Here is a 20,981-nt window from a genome sequence, read left to right on the forward strand (position 1 = left end):
TATGTCAGAACCATAATGTTTTGATTACTAAAGCTTTGTACTATAATTTGAAATCAGGAAATGTGATGTCACCAGCTTTGTTCTCCGTCCTCAAGATTGCTTTGGTTATTTAGGCTCTTTTGTGGTTCCATACAAATTTTCGGATTGTTTTTTTGAAAAATGCCATTGATAAGGATTGCATTGAATCTACAGATGGCTTTGGGTAGACTGGACATGTTAACAATATTAATTTCTCCAATCCATGAACATGGGACATCTTTGCATTTGTTTGTGTCTTTTTCAATTTCTTCCATCAAAGTCTTGTAGTCTTCAGTGTACAGTGCTTTCACCTCCTTGGTTAAATTTATTCCTAAGTATTCCCACTCACAATAGCATCAAAAACAATAATTCTGAGGCTATTGTGAATGGGATTATTTTCTTTATTTCTTTTTCAGATATTTCATTATTGGTATATAGAAATGCTACTGATTTCTGAATGTTGATTTTATATCCTGCAACTTTACCAGATTCATTGATTAGTTCTAACAGGTTTTTGATGGGGTCTTTACGATTTTCTCTATACAAAATTATATCATCTGTAAATAAAGACAATTTTACTTCTTCCTTTCTGATTTGGATGTCTTTTCTTGCTTTATCTTGCCTGATTGCTCTAGTATGGACTTCTAGTACTATGTTGAATAAGAGTAGTGAGAGTAGGCACCCTTGTCTTATTCCTGATCTTAGAGGAAAAGTTTTCAACTTTTCACTGTTGAGTATGATGTTAGCTGTAGGCTTGTCATACATGGCCTTTATCATGTTGAGATATGTTTCTTCTATACCCAATGTCTTGAGGGTTTTCATTATAAAAAGATGCTGTATTGTGTCAAATGCTTTCCCTGCATTTCTGCATTTGATTAAGATGATCACAAGATTTTTACTTTTCATTCTAGCAATGTGGTATATAATATTTATTGATTTGCATATGTTAAACCATCTTTGCATCCCAGGGAGAAATCCCACTTGATCATGGTGTATGATCTTTTTAATGTGCTGTTGAATTCAGTTTGCTAATATTTTGTTGAGAATTTTTACATTTATATTCATCAGGGATATTGGTCTGTAGTTTTCTTGGAGTGTCCTTACCTGGCTTTGGTATTAGGGTAATGCTGGTCTCACAGAATAAGTTTAGGAGTGTTTTCTCCTCTTCAATTTTTTGGACAAGTTTGAGTTTGGAAGAGTTTGGATTGGCACTAACTCTTCTTTAAATGTTTGTAGAATTAACAAGCAAAACCATCTGGTCATGGGCTTTTCTTTGTTGGAAAGTTTTTGATTACTGATTCAATCTCTTTACTTGTTATTAGTCTGTTCATTTTTTCTATTTCTTCATGGTTCAGTCTTTGTAAGTTGTATGTTCTAGGAATTTATCCATTTCTTCTAGGTTATCTGATTTACTGGCATATAGTTGTTCATAGTAGTCTCTTATGATCTTATGTATTTCCGTGGTATCATTTGTTATGTCTCCTCTTTCATTTCTGATTTTATTTAATAGTCTTCTCTCTCTCTCTCTTTTTTAAGTAGTCTAGCTAAAGTCTGTCAATTTTGTTTATCTTTTCAAAAAAAAACAGCTCTTAGTTTCACTGATATGTTCTACTGTTTTCCTGGTTTCTATTTCATTTGTTATTTCCTTCCTTCTGCTAACTTTGGGCTTAGTTAGTTCTTCTTTTTGTAGTTCCCTGAGGTGTAAAGTTAGGTTATTTGAGATCTTTCTCTGTTATTAATATACATATTTATCATTATAAACTTCCCTCTTAGAACTGCTTTTGCAGCATCTGAGAAGTTTTGGTATGCTGTGTTTCCATTTCTGTTTGTTTTGAGATATTTTTTTATTTCCCTTTTGATTTCTTCCTTGACCCACTGGTTATTTAGTTTCCATATATTTGTAAATTTTCTAGCTTTCCTCTTATTACTTTCTACTTTCACACCATTGTGGTCAGAAAAGATACTTGGTATGATTTCAATCTTCTTAAATTTGCTAAGACTTGTTTTGTAGCCTACTAAATGATCTATCCTGAAGAACATTCTTTGGGCACTTGAGAAGACCACGTATTTTGCTACTGTTCTATATATGTCTGTTAGGTCTATTTGGTGTAAAGTATGGTTAAAGTCCAAGGTTTCAATGTTGATTTTCTGTCTGGCTGATCTATCCATTGCTGAAAGTGGGGTACTGAAGTACCCTACTATTGTTGTATCGTTGTCTATTTCTCTCTTCAGATCTTAGTATTTGCTAATATATTTAGGTGCTACCATGTTGGGTACATAAACATTTGCAATTGTTATATCCTCTTGATGAGTTGACTCCTTTATCATTTTATAACGACCTTGTCTCTTGTTACCATTTTTGGCTTAAAGTCTATTTTTCCTGATATAAGTATAGCTACTCTCACTCTCTTTTGGTTTCCACTTTGAGCCTATGCATCCTTAAAGCTGAAGTGAGTCTCTTGAAGGCAGCATATAGATGGATCTTGTTTTTATCCATCCAGCCACTGTGTACTTCTTAACAGAGAATTCAATCCATTTACATTTAGAGTAATTACAATATGTAAGGACTTACTAATGCCATCTTATTAACTGTTTTCTGGCTGTTTTGTAGTTCCTTTCCTCCTTTTTTCCTCTCTTGCTGCCTTCCTTTGTGAATTGGTGATTTTCCATTGTGATGCGCTCTGATTCCCTTCTCTCTATCTTTTGTGAATCTACTATAGGTTTCTGCTTCATGGTTACCATGAGGCCTACATAAAACATCTTATAGATAGAACAGTCTATTTTATACTTACAGCAACTTCACTTGCATACAAAAACTCTACCCATTTAATCCTCCCTTTTATGTTTTTAATGTCACAATTTACCTCTTTTTATATTGTGTATTCATTAACAAGTTATAGTAGCTACAGGTATTTTTAATATTCTTGTCCTTTAACCTTTATACTATAGTTAAGTGGTTAACAAACATCACGTTTCAGTATTAGAGTTTTCTGAATTTGATTTTATACCTATATCAGTGTGTTGTATATTTCCATATTACTAAGTAATGTCTTTTTATTTCAGCTTGAAGAACTCCTTTCAGCATTTCTTGTAAGGCAGGTCTCATGGTCATGAATTCCCTCAGCTTTTGTTTGTCTGGGAAAATATTTATTTCTCCTTCATTTCTGAAGGACAACTTTGTTGGATAGAGTATTCTTGGCTGGCAATTTTTTTCTTTTAGCACTTTGTATATCATCCTATTCTCTTCTGGCCTATTAAGTTCCTGCTGATAGCCTAACGTGGGTTCCTGTGTAGGTTACAATCCTTTTTTCCCTTGCTGCTTTTAGGATTCTCTTTGTCTTTGATTTTTGACAGTTTCATTATAATGTGTCTTAGAGAAGATTGATTTGGATTGTAATAATGGGGTGATCCATTAGCTTCATGACCTTGAACATCCAAATCTCTTCCCAGGTTTGGGAAGTCCTCAGACATTATTTCTTTAAATAAGCTTTCTGCCCTCTTTTCCTTCTGCAACTCCAATGATCTGAATATTGTTTCTTTTGGTGGTATCCCATAGATCATGTAGGCTTTCTTCACTCTTTTTCATTATTCTCCTGTAAGTGGGTTATCTGTCTTATGTTTGTGTTTCCTCAAAGCTCCTATTCTCTAACTCACTGATTCTTCTACTTGATCTATTCTGCTGTTGATGTTCTCTATTGAATTTTACATTTCATTCACTGATACCTTTTGTTGCTCCTATAAATTCTGGAGCTTTCTCTGACCTTACATGGATACACCTACTCCATGCTTCTTGCTCCTTCTTGTGGCAGAATTATTAAGCTTGTACATCTCCTCTCGATCCCACTCCAATGTGTCCAAATTTGTATTTTTTTTTCTCCAACAGAGGGCTATAACTTCTCTTCTGAAAACCTAGACTTCCACAAAGTCTCTCTCATCTATTGGTGTCTGCCCAAGTCAGTGATTCCCAGGTGCTCCCAGACTGCAGCTGAGAGGGGCTGAAGCCAGTTTACAGGCTCCTGTCAGTTCCACAGCCCATACTGAAGTCTGTGTGCCTATTACCTGATGCAAAGGTGGGCAAGACTCCTCCTGGGTCCCTTAGTGTATGGTGCTGGATTCCACAACTCCCACAGAGGTACTTGTGTTTGTGGATGGATGACTTAGTTTTGTAGCTGAAGGTGGGGACAAAAAAAAAGATGTCTTATGTGGCCATGATGCTAATGTCACTCCTCTAAGAGGATTCTAATTGGGAAACACTATGTGCATTTCTTGACTTGGAAGGTGGTTACACTGGTGTTTGCAATATACCTTTTGTTAAATGTACATTTTTTATGCATTTATGCTATATTATAAAAATGTAAAAGAATAAAAAGGGTAATGCCAGTGGACTCTAATGTAAAAGAGGTAACATAAGAAATATTTTTTTAAAAAAGATAGTGAATAAAAAATGGTTTCAGACACTAAGTACTTCAGTAATTCAGAATAGGAAAATATCATTGCAGATTGGAGAAACACAGGCAACTTGAGGAAAAAGGTGGTGCTTGAGGCGGAAGTTAACTTTCAAAGATGAGTTCAAAGGGCAACGTGAGGAAATATTTACACGTGATCAAAAACTTGCACATTTGCTCTTGTGGTGGTTATAAAATATGTCCACAAATTCTTTGAGACTATTCTTTTTAAAAAGTGGAGCCTAATTCCTCTCACCTTGAATATGGGCTTAATGTAGTGACTTCCTTCTAATGAAGAGAATAAAGTGGAAGTGACATGTGACTTCAGAGAATAGATCATATAAAGGACTGTGATTTCTTCTTTGCCTTCTCTTGGATTGTCTGCTCTGGGAGAAGACAGCTTCCACATTATGAGGATACTTAAGCTTCTCTGTGGAGAGGCCTATGTGGCGAGAAACTGAGGCCGGCCTGTGGCCACAGACAGTTAGGAACTCAGATTTTCTACCAAAAGCCATGTGAGTGAGCTTGGAAGTGCAGACTCCACCTCCCATCAAATCTTCAGTTGACGTCTCGATTGCTACCTCATGAGAGACCTTGAGCCAGAATCACCCAAATGAGCTACTCCCAAATTTCCTGACTCAGGAAATTATGAAATAATGAATGTTGTTTCTAAGCCACTAAATTTTAGGGTTATTTGTTATATAGCAATAGATAACTAATGCAGTTCTAGAGTCACGGCAGTGGGAATAGAAAGATAGGAGGCATTTCAAGAACAATCAATAGGACTTGGACACTGAAAAAAGATGAAGACAAAGAATGAGTCAAATACAGCTACAAGGTTTTATGCCCAGGCAATTAGGGAAATAGTGGTACCAATAACAAAGAAAATATTGTTAGAAGTAGAAATCTGTTTTGAAGATGTAATATTGTAAATTAGGTTTTGGAATGTAGAAATTAAGATAATAACAAGAATATAGTAAATATCCTATAGATAGTTACAAAATTGGGACAAACACTAGGTAAGATGTAGAGCTGGAATGAGTGCAGTGGAGAATTCAACAAAGAGGTGATATTAACAGTATAAGAATAGTTATCTTTTTTAAAGAAAAGAATTTGAGAGGATCAGAATGTCTAGGTTATTTGAAGCTTATGTCTGAGTACTTAGAGAAAAAAGTAAAAGGAAAATTATTGAAGCAGCTGGAAAAAATAAGGTTGATAATAAAACATAAGGAAGAAAAGTTTTTAGAAAGAAAAACTATTTTCACTTCAAAAACTGGCATAGGGACCTTAAACTCTACAAATGAGAGAGAGAAGAGAGAGTAAAAGAGAGGGAGGGAGCTAATTAGTTTTTTTTTGGGGGGGGCTGGAAATCATAAATTTCTTTTTTTTCCTAATGGGCCACATTGAATGTTCAGGAGAAAGAGGTTAATAATTCAGCAATGAAGGTGAGAGTGAAAGTCCTGAACAGAGAAGATCAAATCAAAATAATCTCTGTGGGAATAGTCATTCCATAACACGATTAAACAAGAACTCCCTTTTGTGATAGTTCTTTCTTAGATTTCAGCATTCAATTATCTTTTAGTGCCAAGATTTGTTTGCATTTTAAAAAAACAACAAATGTAGACATATTTCATTACATAAACATTTGCTATTACAGAATTTATAAACCAGGAATCATTAAAGATGTCATATACTATTAATTTTTGGTTATCAGTATCTTTCTGTTCCAATAAATATGTTCCTCCAAACTGTTATTCACTGCTGAGCTTTGGATCTTTACTTCTGTAGTGTATTTCCCACCTTCAACTCTCAAGCCAGATCAATGTTTATTCCTAAAATCTATTATATTTCTCAGCATTTGAAAACTGGATTTGAGTAATCAGAGAAGCCTTTTGTTACCTTGATTTAGCTCATTAGGAGGACTTTTACTAAAAGGTGGATGACTTTCCAATCTAGTATCACCTTGTTAATATCATCAGTAGGTACTAAAAGCATTGAGTGATTATATCAAACAACCACAGCTACCAGGGTTTCATGTTTTGAGATTTACTCTGCATATTTTCACTAAGTATTTTATCCAACTTTTTTTTATAATTATAGTCCATCTGGTTTGTCGCCCATGTGTTCTCTATTTTCCTCTAAGTTGATTCAAGTCTACTCTCTTTCTCATCTTACTCTCTGTTTTGATCTTTTGCGCCACATGTGGCAACACCTATATTTTTTGCCCATGCCAGATCTCTGCCTCTGTTTATGTTTTGGAAGAGAAATAATTCATGAGAATCATTGATTTGTCTATAATTGAAAACAGAACCACACAAATTTTCCCTCCTAGAGCACTTACTTTAGGGGTTATTTTAAAAGTATGAATCATTTTAAAGAATTTAAAACTATTTTAGTTATAACAAATCAATTTATAAGGCATTTGTTGCATAAGTTAAGGTGATTACTGGTCAAATATATTTAACCCTACATATTAAAATATACATGTACAAAATATAAGATCTATATAAAAAAATCTAAGATATCTGTAATTTTTGAAGACACACTTTGATTTCTCTGAACTAAGAAAATAATATCCTACCGAAATAAAGGATAATTTCACAATTCACAGACTCCTACAAAATAATGGGACAACTCAAGGGAATCATGTAAAAATTCCTTGATAATAAAACACATGTATAACTGACATAAACTGCTTTTCAAAAAATCAAGTAGTATTCCTGAAGTGACAAGCTGTAAAGGGCCTTAACCTTTCTAGCCCAGACTACAAGCAATGGACATGGTTGTATTAAAACTATTTTGACAGACTCAAGGCAATTAAATTCAACATTCTATGTGCTTCCTTTTGGCAAAGCACTTTGCTTGATATTTCCAGTGAATACAAACTAAAACAAAACACATTCACTATCAATAATCTACTGGGAGTGATTAGCTGGTGTGCACAAGTTACATACACAATATAGCAAAACCTAGGACATCCAAGAAAAATATTTTAGGAGTTTAGCATAGGATAGAGACTACAATAGTCATAAATTTTCTCAGTAAAACATACGAATAGGCACAATAAATGAACTATATGTTCACAAACACTGTATATCTGTTTGTGTGTGTGTGCACACATAGACATACCTATACCACAAATAGCCTCCTACCAGTTAAGTCAGGTTTTGCCACCAAAGTGTAGGCAGCCAACTTAGGAAAAGATTGTTTTCAATCTTTTAGAATTTGGAATTGCATATGATGAATTGTGGACCTGTATAAATTTTTTGAAGTTCAGAGTTTCCTCATGTGTGAAATGGGGAGTGTGATGGTTAATTTTATGTCAATTTGTCTTGGCCATGGTGCCTAGATTTTGGTCAAACATTATTCTGGATGTTTCCATGAGAGTGTTTTTGAATGAGATTTACATTTAAATCACTGGACTTTGAGTAAAGCAGAAAGCCCTCCATAATGTGGGTGGGCCTCAGATAATCAGTTGACAGCCTCAAAGAAGAGGTAATTCTGTAGCAGATGGCCTTTGGACTTGAACAGCAACTTTGGCTCTTCAGATCTCCAGCTTGAATGGCTTTGGACTCAAACTGCAACTCCCTCCTGAGTCTCTAGCCTGCCAGTCTCCTCCATCAGACTTTGGACTTGCCAAGCCCCCACAATTGTGTGAGCCAATTCCTTAAAGTAAACCTTTTTATACACACAAACATACACACATCCTATTGGTTGTTTCTCTGGAAAACCTTGACTAATACAGGGAGTATAATAGCATTTACTTCATGAAGCTTTTGGGATGATTAAATGAGTATGTAAATTGTTTGGCAAATAGTATATAATTTAATTATAGCTATCATAAATAGAATCTTTAGAATGATGTTCAGTTAAATTTACTTTGTCTTATACGGTTTCATACTTCCTTATGTAAACATTGGGAACTGCCCAACATCACAAATTAAATTATGACAAACATATGGTGGTGGCTTTGGACTGCATCAACTTAGCTAAGCTAGAACTACGTTTCCCAGCATTCCCTTTCCTGCCTGGTCCTGGGCTGGTACTGACCATAAAAGAAACTTGTACAGTAGGCTCTGAAGACTGGTGGGGCCCCGGGCACTTTGGCAACTCACGCACATTGTTGCTGATATGTTAGGTCACTATGCTGGTGTGGGGCACCAGTTGGACCCACAGTAACTCCATTTTCTGCCTCTTGCCAGATGTCCTCTTTCAGTGTCTTGGGTCTTGTGGAGATCATGGAGAAGAGCACCAGTTTCTCCTGCACGTCAGCCACGGCAATGGTTGGAGGTGGTGAGAGACAGATGAAAACAGGGCTCCAGTTCGTCCTTATGAATTGTTCTCATCTACACCCAGCTTTCCTTCATGACTGCTGGTTTAGCTGACCAGTGGTGACTTCAGGGTTAACACCAGATGCAGAGACAACTGCATTGCATTGACTTCCCTACCAGCTCCCACAATTGTGTAAGGCCTAATTCTCAAAATAAATCCCATATTCTGTATCACTCAGAGTAGCTCTGTTTTCCTGAATAAACCCTGATACATACAGGAATTGGTGCCAGAAGTAGTTCCAGAGGGATATAACCTTATGAATGGGTCCTCTAGCTGGTTCTGGACTATCTGGAATTGGTTCTCCGCTTTCCGTGGGGACACTGGTAATCCATGGTATGCAATTGCAAAACAGTTACTTAAATTGTCACCTATATAATCAAGTGCCTATAGAGGATAAGGTTTTGAGTGAACAAGTAGTCAATGACATAGAATACTTTAGTGAATAGAGAGTATATTGGGGCTTCTCCTACCTCTTAGGTAGGAGAAATTTGAGAATTAAAATAAAGAGGTCAGAGTTTTAAATTATGAGCTCAAAGTCCAGGTTAGGGAGCTGAAAGCTACTATGAGTACCCTAAAAGAAACCCTTATCTCCTCTGGCTGCAAAGCTGAGATTTCTGATAATCAAATCCAAAGTCTAATCCTGTGGGTGGCTGAATTACACCACAAACTGAATTCCCAACCTTGCAAGGTCTCTTCTTTCCTGAAAATTGGGATGGAGACATGTGAACAGACAGACTCCAGTGAAGCTGGGGCCTCAAACCTCTAAATTCTCCCATGCCTCCTTTGCCAGTAGAAGCAGTCCCGCCCCCTTGTTTGGATAGGTCAGTCTCTTTTGCCTGAAGAATTTGTAATGGCTTCAGCTGAGGGAGTTGCCTTGCAAAGAATAGGTGACTCCCTTCAGGATTAACCTCACCAGCATTCACTGCTTCTACATCTATATCCAGATTCAAGTCTAATAGGCTGTAGCAAATGAGGTACAAAACAAGACCTGTGAGGAGGCAGAATATGCCAAAACAATTACGTGATTTTGCAAATTTTATATAGACAGACTCTGGAGAGTACATGTGAGAATAGAACCTATGGGTGCTTGATTACAGTAGCAGGAATAAAACATTGGCTTAGGCCAGATTTACTGATACGAGTTCACAAAGCAGATATTCTGGATTCAATGTGTTAGCTTGAGTATCTCGGTTTGCTTGGTAGGTTGAACATCTGGATTCAAAGATGACCTATACTGAATGATACTGAAGGGTACAAAGCTCCCTGTTACAATGTAGAGCAGGGTTTCTCAACCTTGGCACTTTGGCTGGAAATTTTTTTTTTTTTTTTTGCTGAGGAAGATCTGCTCTGAGCTAACATCTGTGCCCATCTTCCTCTATTTTGTATGTGGGGTGCTGCCACAGCATGGCTTGATGAGCAGTGTGTTGGTCTGCGCCTGGGATTTGAACCCACGAACCCTGGGCCACCAAAGTGGAGCATGTGAACTTAACCACTATGCCACTAGGCCGGCCCCATTTGGTTGGAAATTTTTTTGTTGCAGGGGGCTCTTCTGTGCATTGTAGAATGTTTAGCAGCATCCCTGGCCTCTATACACTAGATGCCAGTAGTTTCTCCGAATGTCACTGGATATTTTTAAGACAAATGTTCCAGGGAGGGGAAGAGGACAAAATCGTCCCCATTTGAGAATCACTAGTGTAGATGAAGTTATCAAAGGCTAGGAAGATTGGAAGGCTAGAGTGGGTTTTTTAATGTGAAACCAGCTCACGCATTGTTCAACTCTGTCCCTCAGGAGGGTCCAGTGGACATTCCCTTCACCAAGACTATGAGAAATGCAGCTACAAGGGTTGCCCCAGTATCCCTTAAGAGCTCTGTAGTGGTTATTCTCTGTGGTACAGAAATGACAGTGGGAACAGCTACCAGGGAACCATGGAACTAGGCTTCCTGAATTCAATGGAAATGATAGGATTCTCAATGGCAAGAAAGATGCCAATGGTAGTGGCATTAAATGCCATTACTGGAATGGGCAGCAGAGCTGAAGTAGTAATCAGAAGAGTCTGATCTGCAGAGATCTTTGGGGTTTGCTAGTTTGATCACTGTGACCATAGAACTGAAGTAGATGGGCAGCCTACGAAAGTCTTATTTGATTTGGAGAAGTAGAAAAGCTCTAGCAGCAATAGAAGACTCTAGGTCTTGTGACTAGCAGTCTGACTTGAATCACTACAAGAGTGTGTCACACACAGCCCTTTAACCAATTCTGAAACTTGAGTCAGTTCACAGACTCAGAGCCCTTTGGGTGAAGGAAGGGCTTGCAGGTTCCTTTGAAGAAGGACCCTGATACACAGCCACATATACTTCCTCCTGGCCTTCCTCTAAGGGACCTGTGAAGAGTTAGCAGGGTGACCATGCAATGAGGAAGGGGAAATCCAGACATTTTCAGGATTACTGGACACTGTTGCCGAAGTGACAAATTCCTGGAGACTCCAAATACCATTGTGGTCCACCAACCAGAGGAGAGGTTTATGTCGGTCAGGTCATCAATGGAGTTTTGTCTTCAGTTATCTCACAGTGGGGCCAGTGTGTCCATAATCCTATCCTGTGGTTATTTCCCTGGTTCTGGGATACATAATTGGAATAGACATATTGAGCAACTAACTGGCAAAATCCCTACATTGGTTCCCTAACCAAAGAAGTGGGAGTACTATGGTAGGGAAGGCCAAGTAGCACTTGACGAAGTACAGTCATGCACTGCATAATGATGTTTTAGTCAATGATGGACCACATATACAACGATGGTCCCACAACATTAGTACCACACAGCCTAGGTGTGTAGTAGACTATACCATCTGGGTTTGTGTAAGCACTGCAGGGGAGGATTAATAACATGTATACATGAGAGAAACCCAGGAAAACCAAGTAACTTGCCAAAATGGTCAAAGCCCTCAGCTTAAACATCATCCTCAGCTAAAGACAAAAGAAGATGTTGAGGTTGGGAAGAGTGTCAGGGACTTCCACAGGAAAGGAAGGCAATTCACAGGTAGGTGAAAAGGAGCAAACATTTGGAAAACAACTGTTTGTTTGGCCACACAGAAACAGAAGAACACAGAGGGGAGCCCAACAAACAGGCTCTTCTAGGTTCCTCCCTGTCTACTACCTAGTTCATGTGATGCTAAGGTGACAGCTCACTTCCTGAGACAGGTTTTTCTGTATGAATTCTTTTAGGCAGTTAAGGGGGAGGTAACAAAAAACTTTCTGAGTCTTTTGTTTCTTAAAAATAATCAGCCTAAAATAATCCTTACATTAAAAAGACACATTTTGGGGTGGTAAATTTTCCCCTTCAGTATACTCTATGACATTCACACAATGACGAAATCACCTAACAACACATTTCTCAGACTGCACCCTGGCTGTAAAGCGATGCATGACTGGACAGTGAGTACAGGAAGGGTAGAATAAATGCTTGATTTTTCCCTTTATTTATCTGTTTTTCAAAAAGAGGTAGTTCCATAGCATCACCAAAGGTGACCAAAGACTTTTTTTCTTCATTTAATATCATTCTGGTCATGAATTTTTAACACATTTGATATGTTTCAATTTACTGCAGACATTCTTTTTGATGTTCAGATTGCCCCCATATGAGCCAGTGGGAGCCTCCTCAAGTTGGCTCCTGGGTCCTTTTGACATGACCCCAGTAATCTTGATACCTTCCTTGCCTTTTGCTACAACAAAGTGTGTTCTAGTCTCATTTTGTACATTGCTATCCCAGATCTGTAAGCAATCATTTCTCTAAGGAGTCCTGGTTTCTTTTAGGATACCTCATTGCAACTGAATTCTGGTCACTGTTTCTAGGTTCTCGTAGTGGAGAGAGCTAGGAAATACACATTTTTAAGAGTAAAACACATCATGAATTCATATACTAATATTTCCAATTCCAATTTAGAATTACAAGTTTTATTTAATTTGAGTTTCTTCTCTCTTATGATGAAAATTTTGGTTCTTAAAGACACTTATATAATTACTCAGTTACTTTATCCTATAAGTTTCAGAGTAAAAATATCAATATTATTTCTAACGATATGACTACTAAAAACAGTTTACGATTTTTTGCATTTCCTTTTATCCTTAGGCTTTATCTCACTAGGGATATATAGTCTAATTACTGTGTGTAATGTCACTTGAAATAATTCACCTGTGTAGTTAAGCAATCAACTTTTTAAGTTCACCTGTTTAATTTTACTTTCAACTTTTAGGTATTGCTTTTTAAATTAAAATTTAATTAAAACTTAAAAAACAATTATACAAACATTTATATAGTTTCAAAGTCAAGCCTAAAAATCTACAAAACAAGGTTCATTCAAAGAAGTCTAGCCTTCATCCTTATCTTCTTCTCTCCACTCACAGATAACCATTTTAATTATTTTTTGGCTACTTTTCTATTTTTTATAAAAAGAATATGTGTGTGTGTGTATGAATGTAGCGTATACATAGCATGTTTGTATATATATGTCTACACACACACACACACACACATACCCCTTACAGGGTAGAATACTATACACACTCTATATTACTTGTGTTTTTTTCACTTAATATATTTTGGATACTGTTCCACGTGCTAGGATTTTGACTGGGATTACACTGAATCTATAGATGGTTGGGGGAGTGTTAACAAATTTATAATATTCTAATCAATTAATATGATCTCTATTTACGTAGGCCTTCTTTAATTACTCAATATCATAGTTTTCACGTAGAAGTCTTACACATCATTTGTTAGATTTATTCCTGGGTATTTGATGTTTTTTAATGCATTGTAAATTTTACTACATTTAAATTTTTATTTTGAAATGTTTGCTGTTGGCATGTAGAAATGCAATTGATTTTTGTATATTCACCTAATAATCTATCAATTATTTTGGACTTTCTACATATACAATTATGATGTCTATGAAGAATGACTGTTTTTCTCCTTCCTTTCCAGTTGCATACCTTTTATTTCTTTTTCTTGCTGTAGTGCACTGATTAGAACTTCTGGTACAAATATTAATAGAAGTGGCAATAGTGGACTTCTTTGTCATCGTCTCAATTTTCAAAGGAAAGTTATTAACATTAAGAATAATGTTTGCTTTAGAATTGATACCTTTATAAAATTAAGGAATTCTATTTCTAGTTTGCTAAGAGATATTCTGAAAAATCATGAATGGAATTAATTTTATCAAATGCTTTTTCTGTATCTATTGAGAAGATCTTATGATTTTTCTCTTTTAATAAGTTAATGTGGTAAATTACACTAATTTATTTTCTAATGTTTTAATAATTTTGCATTCCTAGAATAAAATCAAACTGGTAACAATTTTTTTTGTTAGTTCTTTAATGCTGTTAATAGATGCTTATTATGATTCATCTAACTTTTTTAGTTGTTGTAAAGGGCTGGTCCAAATGGCCTAGCTCACCATTAACTGAAGCAGAAATTATCTTTTTCTCTTAAATTCATTCTAAATACATTTTCTTTCCAGCATTCCACCAAAACTGCTCTTATCATGGTGAAGAAAGACCACCACAGGGTGCCAAACTGAAAGGTCCATTCTCAGTCCTCACCTTACTCAACCAATAAGAAGCATTTTTATAAAATATATTGGTTAAGAATATATTGTCTTTACCCAAACTGTCTGAATTTGAAACCAGGATCTGTCACTTCGTTAGCTATGTGACCCTGAACAAGTTCCTTAACCTCCTTCAGCTCTATCTCCCTCAGCTTTTCTATCTGTAAAATGTAAATGATAATATTATCCACTTTGTAGGGTTGTTGTAAAAACTAATTAAGTACATGTAAGTTGTTTAGAACAAACATGTTATGCACTCTATAAATATCACCTATATTTATTGCTTATTCTCTTTCCGAATTTTTTTTTTTTTTTTTTTTTTTTTTTTTTTTTTTTTTTTTTTTTTTTTTTTTTGTGAGGAGATCGGCCCTGAGCTAACATCCGCCAATCCTCCTCTTTTTTTTTTGCTGAGGAAGACGGCCCTGGGCTAACATCTGTGCCCATCTTCCTCCACTTTATATGGGACGCCGCCACAGCATGGCTTACCAAGCAGTGCGTCGGTGCGCGCCCGGGATCCGAACCAGCGAACCCCGGGCCGCCGCAGCGGAGCGCGCGCACTTAACCGCTTGCGCCACCGGGCCGGCCCCCCGAATTTTTTTTTTTAACCATCCTGTCTAGATGTTTATTTCTCTGGATGTTCTTTCTCGGTCTCTTTCAGTGGAATCTTCATCTCTTCAAACTTTAACTTTTGGAACTCGGTCCCCAAACAGCTTAATTTCTCTATCTAGACTTCCTTTCTACACACTCTCATCCCAAGACTTTAGGAATCAGGTGTATGTTAATGACTCCCAAATTTATAGCTCCTGTTACAACCTCTTCCCTGAACTACAAACTTATGCACCCCACTGACTAGCTGATATCCTGACTTTAATGTCTTTTAGGCAGCTCATACTTAACATGGCCCAAAGCAAACTTTTTTTGATAATCTCCAACCCTTGAAAACCTATTCTAAGTTACCATCATCTTATACTTGGGTTATTAGAGCACTGGGCTACCTTCTTCCTTCTTCTGCCCTTGCCCCTACAGTCTATTCTTCATACAGCAGTCAACTGATCTGCTGAACATTTAAACTTCATCATATCACCTTGCTCAAAGCCCTAAGCCCTCCATAGCTTCCCACCTCATTCAGCATAAAAGCTCAAGTTCATTCTGGGCAGCGGGGAGCAAACATTTTCTTAAAGGGCCAGAGGGCAAATATTTTAGGCTTTGCAGGTCAAACAGATTCTGCTGCAACCATAGGACATTATTATGCTACACCTATATGCAAACAGTATTAAGATTCTAAATTGTCATGTCCAGCAAAAATCATTGTATTTTGTGGAATATGCATAAAATTTACAAAAATATACAATAGTAGTTTTGGTTTATAATGCTTAATATTTTTCATAGTAGTTCAATAAATATTTGCTGAATAAAAATATAAGTACAAGGCCCAGAATTACACATTTTTACAAAAAGACTATGGCAAGGACATTATTTCTTCTGTAAAATGTATCATTTAATAGTGGACTTACTTTAGATTACTGATTCTAATTTCTGCACTTTCAGTAAGTTTCTTTGCTTCTTCTTTCCACCTATTGGCCGCCTTCTGTTGAGTCATTAAGAGATGCCTCAGTTCAACAGTAGAATTTCGATTACTGTCTTCCATCTCTCTCAATTGAACTTCAAATCCATGTTCCTTTACTGAAAATTCATGTTCCATTGTACTGATCTAAGGAATAAAATGAACATAGTATCTTTTTCTTTTCTGTTATTCTAGGAGATATACTGATCAATGACATATACTAAAGGAATTATTCATTATGTTTGTGGCATAGAAATGTTTGGATGAGAAATATATATAAAATTAAGTTTACAATTTGTCTTCACAAATGAAGACATCCTTTATTATAATATAAATTTAGTGAAACCAGAATTATGATAGACTATAATTTTTTGCAACACTTTCCCCAACACCTTAAAATGCCAGCAGCAAAAAAGTATACCATGTAATATAAAACTGCTCTCATTATCTACTTTTACTTTTCTTGCCAGAATCCATGGAAAATGTTCATGCTCTCAGTAACAAAGAGTTAGGTTTTTACTCAAGCCATTTTTTTTTAATGTTTTCTGGTTTGTTATAAAGGATACAACTCAGGAACAGCCAAATGGAAGAGATATATAGGGCAAGGTATAGGATGTAGGGGCTGTGCAGAGCTTCCATGCCCTCTCCAAAAGCGTCACCCTCCCAGCATCTTGATGTGTTCACCAACTCAAAGCTCTTCAAGTCACTTTTGATTTACATACCAAATTTCAGACTGTCTCTCAAAGGGCTTTGTAAAGTCAACGAAAATCATATATAGGAATTCCTTTACCACTTCAATTACAGTATAAGTGAATGATGTATTTTTTTTTTTAGGAAAAAAAGACTATAAATAATGATTTTCAGAACCTCATATGGAAATGTCTTCATTTATTTCTAGGTAATTTATGTCATTATAGTAAAAATACCTTACTGCAGAATGGACATACAAGTAAACACTCTTTGAATACCCTAGAAGCTTTCTCAATTGGGGGTTCATGGAGAGAATTAAGCCCTAAGGCATCCAATGTATGTAATAAATTGCCTTCTCTTGTATGCATTTAGAATGAAACTATCTATCACCATCCTTGAGGCAACTGAGAAAACAGTTACTAGAACAATTTCTTTGGTGTCCTCTCAGGCCATCTTTATCTTGCTAAAGAAATATTATAAAGAATACTTATCTTGTGATATTTTAAAGTAATGTGCTTTAAAAATGGTCACAGCTAACATGGCTTCTAGTAATTCACTAAATATGGCTACTTTCAAACTCAAAAAAGAATTAATAAGGGACTCAACTTTACCAATTCAAAAAACACAGAAAATTCAACAAGAGCAAAATCCACAGCTCATGGAGGAAAACTGCAAATACCTTGCCTCCACTATCTCTGCTAAATGCACCATGCTTCCTAAGACTCTCAACTCTGCTTTCTCAAATAGTACACGAGTAAAAATTTAAGACTTCATAAATACTGGCACTGGAAAAACAACCTTAGATTTATTAATTTTGTATTACTGCTGTGCAAGCTTCCTGAGGCTCCCTGACTCCTGCTTCTATTTTTATAATTTTTGAATTATTGGATTCTGCAAGTTTGGATTTGAATACGCTCCTCCTCCTTCCCTGCTTTGGTCTCCACTTTCTCTAGAGAAACCATCGTTCTGGTATCTTAGGTGGAACAGACTATTTCCGTCTCTGTCTCTCTCTCTCTCACACATACATTAAAAATGGATCTGTGCATCTATATAGTTTTAGAACTCTGCCTGCCTAGCTAACTCCTAATTTCCACGTGGAAAATCTATTTGTAACTGGACCAGTCTTGCTCTAAGGTACTTCATGATAACTTGGTCTCTGTCTACTTCTACAAGCTTGTGTTATGCCACTATTCCCTTCTCTTTCTTTCTGCCACAATGTCTTCTCATTCTTGGGTCATTGTCACATGTTGTTCTCTTTGCCTGGAATGATCTTTCCCCTCCTGCTTATCTTAGTTATTTGTATTCAACTTTTAGAACTCAGCTTAATTATTGCTTCTATAGGGAAATTCTCTTACCGTCTATCTAGACAAAGTCAAGTCCCTCTGTTATAAGCTCTACAATGCCCTATACTTTTCCTAAAGAGCATTTATTAGTTTGTAAATGTATGTTTAAAGTTTGCCCATCTTTAAAGTTTAGTTAAAGTTTGCAAATAATAAGTTTTTAAGGGTGGGGACCATGTCTTTTTTGTTTATTATTACATCTCCAGCAGCTGAAACATAGTAAGGTTGTCAAAACACATCTGTAGACTGAATAAACGACTGCCTTTGGCGTCAAAATTCAGTCTTTAAACAAACCCCAGATCCTTTAGCTGATGCAATTCCAATCATTAAGTTGGACAGGTCTGCAGTGATGTTGGAAGGCTAAGGGCCACAACAACTGGGTCTCCTATAACAAAAATCCCACTGATGATTACACTCAGAATGTGGGTAGGAAAAAAAAATGTGTGGTCTTCCTCCCTTCTTCCTTTGTGCCTTTCCTCTGCAGAGAACTACTTTCATGAGTAGATAGGATTGCTAAAAACTACCTATTTCCTAATTTTATATACTTATGAGGGGTATTTAGATCACAAAGAAATGGAGAGCTTTGGTAGAAAGAAAGGAGGAGTTAGGAAAGGAGAAAGCTAGGGCTGAAAGGAATGCAGTGGCTTTAAGATCAAATGAAAACTTCACACAATAGTTGGTAAGGTTCTTAGCCAAGTGACCTCTTAATATCCAACTGTCTTGATCTTTCTGGCTCCTTTCAGTTTATTTACGGAAGATCACACTCTTTTTCAAGGGGGAGAAAAGCGTAGCAGTAGGTTCCTATGTTGTCAAAGAAGGAATCAGCTACAAAGCAGCAGTTTATCTGACAGCCCTCCTCCTCCATAAAATAGAATTACAGCTATCTAGTTAGTTAAGAGGTTCTGTCCCTTATTTGCCAATGATTCTTCTCTTAAGCTAGATGCCGATTTGGCAAAAAGGGAGCGTTTTTGGTGGGATACATGGGGTAGATAAGCTTTCTGTCATCTTTTTGTTCTCCAAAACATCAGTTATTATCCTGAACTATTAAAGATAGATCAAATGCAGTACCCGATAGGGGAAATTCATTGATTCCCATCTCCCTCATTATAAAAATCAAAAACATATGTATATTGTAAAATAATGGAAAATATAAAAAATTAAAAAGATAAATATAAGATTTCTGCAATCTATAACTCAGAGATAACCACCTCTAACTTCCACATAATTGTTTTTATTTTTGAATTTTTAAATTGAGATTAGTGTATATAGGACTACAACACATATAAATTATATGCATATTTTTTTTCTTATTTTTTAAAAACAGGATATAGCAACATAAATACATTATAAATTATTTGGAAACATGATTTTTAATGATGACATAATACAGTATTTTATAGATGTACCATAATTTAATTGTTCTCTTATTTCTAGATAGGTTTATTCTAATTTATTATTATAAATAATGCTGTAATGAACTTATTTAATTATAAAATATTTTAATTTTTTCTTATGACTAAATTTTAGATGCTAAATGTGTACCATTTTACACTTTCAGCTGCACACTGACTCACACTAATTCTGCAGTTAATTAATAATAAGTTTAAACTTTTAAAAAGTTATTTATTAGCAATTTTTTTTCTTAGGTTGTGAATTCTGTTCATGTCTCATACATATTTTTCTATTGGGTTACAAATACTTTTCTTTTATAGTTTTAAAAGCTCCTCATAAATGAATGGCCTTTGTCTTTTGTCATATTTATTAAAACTATTTCCCCCAGTTATTTCTTTTTTAAACATTTAAAAATAGTTTTAAATATTTAAAAACTTTATATATTTAAATCTATCAATATATTCATTTGCAATTTCTTCCCTTTTTTTGTTTTGCTGAGAAAGTTCTTGCCCGTCTATCAGTTAAATATTCACCTACATTTCCTACTAATGTTTTATAGTATCATTAAGAGTTTTTAGTTATTAATCCATATGAAACATAATATAAAATTTAAAATATAAGATACAGATTTAATATTTTTTCACCAAAGTAGACTGACTTTTTTATTACGCAAATGTTTTAGTATGGGACCTTTCAAGCATACACAAAATAGAAAGAAGATTACAACAAATCCCTATATAACCACCACCCAGCTTCCATAATCACCAAACTCACAGCTGCTCTAGTTTTATCGATACCCCTACCCATTTTCCTCTGCCAAGATTTATGTCTATTCATCACTTTCATATAATGAAATTAATAGACTATAAGCTTTTTTATGTCTGGCTTCTTCGACATTATTTCTGTGAGACTCATTCACTGTTGCTTATAGACATAGTTCATTCTTTTTCATTGCTGTATCTATTCCCTTATATGAATATACTACAATTTATTTATATAATCTCATGTTGATGGACCTTTGAGTTGTTTTCATATGATTAAAACTTCTATGAATATTCTTGTACACATGTTTTGATGAACATAAGCACTCATATCTGTCGGGTATGTAGCCAGGATTATTTGGTATGGTATGTGTGTATGTTCAACTTGAAAAGATACTGCCAAACAGTGGTTGTACCAATTTACAGTTCCAAAAGTATTGTATGAAAGTTTTAGTTGCTTTACATCTTTATCAACACTTGATATTGTTAGTTTATTAAAATTTTAGCCATTCTGGTAGGTGTGCAGTGATACCGCACTATAGTTTTAATTACATTTCTCTGGTATATAATGAAGTTGAACATTATTTCATATATTCTCTTTTATGAAGTGCCTATTTAAGTCTTTTGCAAATTTTTGGAAATGGGGGTATTTTTTTTTTCCTTATTAATTGTTAACTGTTTTTTCTTTATTAATGATTTCTTTATTAATTGGTTAACAGTTTTTACAGTCTGGATATGAGTCCTTTTTTTTGGTTGTATGTATTATAAATATGTTCTTCCACTTTTCACTCGCTTAATGGTGTCTTTTGATGACTGAAAAATCTTAATTTTAATGAACC

At 35.6% G+C, this 20,981-nt stretch overlaps 1 protein-coding gene across 2 annotated transcripts in view; it reads right to left on the bottom strand.

Moving 5' to 3' along the window:
- Window positions 1-20,981, bottom strand: part of SCLT1 (sodium channel and clathrin linker 1) — a 169,962-nt gene that overhangs the window by 36,140 nt on the left and 112,841 nt on the right. For both annotated transcript variants that reach the window (XR_009221541.1, XM_058550061.1), the window contains exon 18: window positions 15,910-16,106. Coding sequence is in view for 1 of the 2 variants with exons in the window: in XM_058550061.1 (XP_058406044.1) it covers window positions 15,910-16,106 (197 nt within the window). In the remaining variant the exon portion in view is untranslated. The remainder of the gene's footprint in view (window positions 1-15,909; window positions 16,107-20,981) is intronic.

This window comes from Diceros bicornis, chromosome 11, assembly GCF_020826845.1.
Source record: "Diceros bicornis minor isolate mBicDic1 chromosome 11, mDicBic1.mat.cur, whole genome shotgun sequence".
NCBI lineage: Eukaryota > Metazoa > Chordata > Mammalia > Perissodactyla > Rhinocerotidae > Diceros > Diceros bicornis.